The sequence below is a fragment of the Callionymus lyra genome, chromosome 6, assembly GCF_982586985.1.
Source record: "Callionymus lyra chromosome 6, fCalLyr1.hap1.1, whole genome shotgun sequence".
In the NCBI taxonomy this organism is placed as follows: domain Eukaryota; kingdom Metazoa; phylum Chordata; class Actinopteri; order Syngnathiformes; family Callionymidae; genus Callionymus; species Callionymus lyra.
Genome location: NC_141823.1, coordinates 21,692,475 through 21,698,054, shown reverse-complemented (window position 1 = coordinate 21,698,054; position 5,580 = coordinate 21,692,475). Strand labels below are relative to the sequence as shown.

The 5,580-nt window shown below is 44.2% G+C and overlaps 1 protein-coding gene across 1 annotated transcript; it reads left to right on the top strand.

Annotated features, from left to right (window-relative positions):
* The first annotated feature begins 2,991 nt into the window (after positions 1 to 2,991).
* On the top strand, positions 2,992 to 5,183 carry prr35 (proline rich 35). Its single transcript, XM_087793366.1, has 2 exons — positions 2,992 to 4,340; positions 4,415 to 5,183. Exons 1-2 carry the CDS (start codon positions 2,992 to 2,994, stop codon positions 5,181 to 5,183), a joined length of 2,118 nt encoding a protein of 705 aa, XP_087649492.1.
* The last annotated feature ends 397 nt before the right edge of the window (positions 5,184 to 5,580 follow it).

Sequence of the window (5,580 nt, the reverse complement as noted above, 5' to 3'; positions counted from 1 at the left end):
TGTTAAAATAGAAAATTAAATGTATAATTTTGATTTATATTCTCTCAACATTTAAAAAATAAATACTTTCAATTTATAATTTACAAATTTAATATGCCCCAAAAAGACAAAAAATATCTGAATATTGAATTTTTACATGCTGTAACAATTATTCAGTTTGCTCAGTGTTCAGGTTAAAGATGGGCCATATAGTCCGATTGATATCAATCACAATGTTTTCAATTGTCTTGTTTAGGGGATTTTTTTATTGTTCTTTTGATTTTTTCCCTGATATATTTAACGTGAAAAGCACATGTTTTATTATGAGCATGATTCTTATTGTAATTATCATCATAAGTACGTGTTCATTTGTTTAAATCTTCTTAAATATGATAAATAGTAAATAATGAATTTATTAGGAACAGTTTAATTTTTTCAATTTTACATTCAATGTTCCTGCAAAAATGTTTTATAAGGGATTTTAAATCTGCTTTTTTTTTTTTAACTCATTCAAGGTTAAATTTTAGGAAGGAATCATAATTCAGACAATTATTTTACAAATAGGCAAAACAACATTTGATTTGTCTCTAACATTTCTCAATGCTCAAGATGATTATTCACATATTGAGGAGCTACAGGAGATTCTCCGTCACATATATTTTATATCATTTATAGGTTTTAAAATAAGGGAATTGGGATCAAATTTTGCCTGTAAAAAAAATTACCTTTTATTTTATAATTTTGCAAAAACAGGAAAAAATAAAAGATCTAATCTTATCAGTACTGAATCAACCACACTGAGTTCTTGTTTAGCTAAAAACTAAAATGTGTCTTGCAGTGGCATCGTCAAACTATTCATAATTCAACCTAAATGTCACTTTTCCTCTCGGCTGCCATCATCAGTAACCTTTTGCCAAAATGTTGTAAGTTGTTTCATTGCATCTTCGGTAGAGTGGGGGCAAAGGGGAAAGAAGAGGGTGGGGGGGGCTGTATTGTAGTGCCTCTGGGCAATGCTCCTAGTCAATATATATCTGCACACTCGCTCCTGCGCTCTCATTTGAGCGGGACGCCAGCCCTCAGTGCTGCTGCAGAGGAGTGACAGCCGGGACACTCACGAGGTACGAATCATTACATTTTTAGTTTTATTTTTATTCATCGGCGGCAGATTATTATTGTTGACCGTACAATTTCAACAGCCAAAAATAGGCCTTTAAAATGTGATGCTTGTGAAGTGCTTACCTAAACTTCACGTATAATTTATATATATATATATTATAATACATTTTAAACCACAAGAATATTTGTTGTTTATTTAGTGATAATATTTACAGGAAGAGACAAACTGCATGGATGCAGATTTAGAATGTGTTTTTAATGTTGTTTACATTAGCCAAATAAACAACAAATGCAGTAAATTAAATTAACTTACATTTAAATTACATATTTACTAAATGATGTAGTTACAAAATTCTCAATTTCAAAATGTAACAGCAATAGTATTTAAATGATTTAGATGATGTCATATTTAACAAATTGTTTTGTTCCTCAGGTTTTACGCTTCAGCACCAAGACAAAACAAATCTCAGCGCATTTCAGGTAACTTTTGTTTTTTTAACAGGTTCATATACTTTAAAATGAAATAGTGGGAACTATTTAACATCTAAGGCATGTCAGTTGATGTGTTTACAGGGAACCAATCAAAGCTTTTATTGTGTCGGTAGCTGCAAACGTACAGGTTCAAGTGGTTGACCAATGTTTGATCATCTGCCCTGAAAGCTTAAAACAAGACCGCAGGGTTGGGATATATCGGTGGGGCGGGGGGGCAAAGTGGTTTGGCGCCGCGACCGGGGGATCGCAATGGCAGCTATAGAGAAGGAAAACGTTCAGTTAAAAAATGTTTTTTATTGATTGGCTCGTAACGGCGGCTGTTAGGCTCCATTATGAGCTTGTGCTCTGGTCAGCGCCTCGGGGCGGACAAGTCTGTCGATGAAATGGTCGGTCACTAACGGGACTGTTCTAGAAGTCCACTTGCAGCGCCACGTTTACGGGTCGCTTAAGGTTGCTCCGGCTCGACTCCAACATCTATTGTATGTGGCTGGTACCGACTAGAATGTTTCGAGGGCCCGAGAAAAGCGAGAAAATCAAATGCCTGTCAGCTGAGTGTTTTATAGAGAACACAATCCTCTCATCTTCTAGGACCGTAGGCGTCAGCCTGTGGCGCGTCTTTGAGTAGAAATAAAGAAAGAATTTAAAAAAAAATTGGAGGAACATTTAGTGAATGTATTAAAATGGAAAGTTAAGTTTCAAATATTCAGGACACTCTTCAGTCAATTATTGAAATATTGAGTAATAGTTCCACTCATTATTTCTCAGACAGGATTCATCTGGTCATAGGATTCAAAACCTTGACCATTGCATGGTCCGTCAAAAATAAGATTAGACTTTTGTTATTCATATTTATCAACCCGTTTCATCTTAAGGAATATCTCGTCCTAATGAAAACATATTGATATAAGAGCAATTAAGCTAAGCACAGAGTCCTGACCCAGATCCCAGTCCTGGCTCCTAATGACGCCCCATAGGCATGACGCCAGGCTCTCATTAGGAACCAGGCATCCAAACCCCCACCTTTTCCTCCCTGCGGTCCCCTCTCGTCGCCCTCTCTAGCCCGATCGCACTGTGCCCTAAGCCCGCCTTCGAGGTGGTGGCCCCCCAAACCGAAGCACTGCGATGACTTCGCACAGGTGCTGGGGTCCCCTGCGACATCGGGCCCCGAGCCTGAGCTCGTGCCTGAAACTAACGAGCAGTGGCAGGTGGAGTGGATGCACGGTGACGTGGGCGGCCCGTGGAACCATATTTAATTTAAGCGTCATTTGAAACGAAAATGTAAAGAATAAAAACTGAATGTTTTCACTTTCTTTTTTTTTTTAGGTCTTGTGGCTTCGTCTCGCCGTCGAAATGAGAAAAATCTAAACGTTTTTCGGCTTGTTTTCTCATCGCTCTTTTAAAACCATGTCCAAGGACGACGCCTGCAAAGTCATGTCGGTCAGCAAACACAAGGAGCGCAAGCCCAAAAAGCCGCACTACATCCCGCGACCCTGGGGGAAACCCTACAACTACAAGTGCTTCCAGTGCCCGTTCACCTGCATGGAGAAGTCGCACCTGTACAATCACATGAAATACAGCCTGTGTAAAAACTCCCTGTCGCTGCTGATCGAGTCGGACTGGCCTTATAAGAAGGGGAACCTCCTGCATCCGGAGCAGCTGCGGCCCTTCCAGCAAGGAGGGGCCCTCCATCCGACCAGGAAGGACGAGCAGGTGACACAGAGCGAACAGAGAAGGAGTGAAGAGGGGGAAAGAGAGGACCAAGATGAGCAGGGAGCGGAGGACGAGGCCCTGGGAAAACAGGGGGATCAAGCGGAGAAGACCAGGGTGAGATCCGGGGGCGGCAGAGAGGAAGGGGCCGAGGGCGGCAAGAAGAAGTCTAAACAGCAGTCCGAGCTGCTGATGGCTGACATGCTCTCGCTGGAGGACCAGCTCCTGCGAGCTCGTAGCGTGGAGGTGGAGGCCCAGCTCAAGCAGTATAAATTCTCAAAGACTTGTCTCACAGCGCCGGGGCTTCTGTCGGAGCAGTGGAGGTTACTGGCCTCCAGTCACACCAAGACCAGAGCCGACAGTGCTCCGTCCAGAGTCAACAGTTCCATACCCTGCTACCCTCCGCCAGCTAGTGTGGTGGACTACCAGGACCCCACTAGTCTCAACCTGTCACTGCTCGGGGTGGGTTATCCCATCAGCCCCGGCATATTTTCCTACATGAATTCAGGCATTCCCGGAGCGGCTTCTGGTGTCGGCGCTCAGACCAACGCGCAGCTCGCGCAGTTTCCCTTCCTGGCATCTGCTGCGCAGCTGATGCACCCGACCTCCCACAGCCACTCCGATAGAACCCTCATGCCTCCGAGGTTCTATTACCCGTTTCTGTGCGAGCACACGTTCGGACCGGCCGCCAATCTGAACGACGCTAAAACAAGCAAGGCACCCGCGAGCAATATGGAAAGTCATCCCATGTCTGGATTCCAACCCAAAGTGAATCTGTGGAAGGTGCCCGCTCTCAGACCCGGTGGTTCCCAGGCAGGGTGGGCGTCACCTCAGGCCGATCCTCCAGAACAAATCTTCAGGCTGGAGGAGAAACCACCCAAGGACAGTAAATCAAGCTCAGGTCTCAAAAGAACAGGTGCCCCGATGGGAAAACAAGATGTGCCTTCAGAGAAGATCCCAAATATTGGATTCACTTTGGACATCCTTAAGAACATCCAGGGAGCCTCTAGTGTGAACTACCTACCTGAGAAACGCAATCCCAACAGGTAAGAATATATGTTTCGTTTCATAACTATAGAGGGACAAATATATGAATTCTCTAAAGTTATTTCTTCTTCAGTTTACAGGATTCTCAGTTGAAGACGCTCGGAATCTTGCAGGCCAGTCCTAAAAGTGAACCCTCCACTCCAAGTACGGCAGGGCAGAGCAACCAGGACTCGGCTGCAGTCCGGTCCGTGGGAGAAGGAGCCTCGGAATCAGTAGTCGCTCTTCTCAGTGATCTCTCCAAGGCTTTGCAGGAGTACCAGGAGGCCGAGTGCAAGATCTCTCACTTGGAGAAGGAAGATCTGCCCGCTCAGCACCACCTTTGGGAACACCTGAGTAAAATACGCAACGAACTTTCGCATATCCACCAAGCTCTAGAGCAGACGACCCGCCAAAGCGACGGCCCTCTCGATCTTTCGTTTAAGAGAGAGCCGTCGGTCACGGAGGAGAGCAGCCTGAGAGATAACATGACGGAGACGGAGGACGAGGAGGAGACCGAGGAGGACAAAAACGAGCAAGAAGATGAAAGGGAGAGAGAGGCCATGAGGGCATCGCTGGAAACTCGTAAGCAGTCTCTGGACATGCTGATAAAGATGAGTCAGGCTTCAGCGGTGAATGCAGAGATTGTCTCCCCCGCCGGTCTTGGCATAAGACCCAGCCCCTCTGAGGCTCTTTGGCCAAACAGAACCACCAAGTGTGAAGCAGACTCCAGCGTCCTGCTATGTCCTGACGGCAGATCCGTGGTCTTTACAGAGATCCCCAAAGTGCCCAAGAGACCCCCGTCTGTCCAGCGAGCAGAAGGACAGCAGAGCCCCGGCAGTCCGCTGACAGCTACAGAGAGCTGAACCTTCATTTCTGACATCCCACTAGAGCCAACACTGTGGCCTGGACAGACTTCTTAAAATGAAAGGTTTTTTGCACATCTTGAATAAGAGTAGTGAGAGCAAAATGCAATAGACGTTGATTGTTACTGGAATAATCGGCACTGATGGAGAACAACTTAAAAAGAGACAATCATTTGAATGCATTTGTGTATATAATGTATAAAGAAACGTTTTATATAGTTGATATTTGCTGTGGTTCACTGAGAGTAATATGTATCATACACAAAATATTTCTTGAAATAAACTCATTCATTCTATTGTGTCTTTTAACGACTGCATTTATGGACCACTGTAGTTAAGAAGTTTGCAATTACTTTACATTAAAATGTATTTATTTGGTTATTCAAGTCGTTTAGTA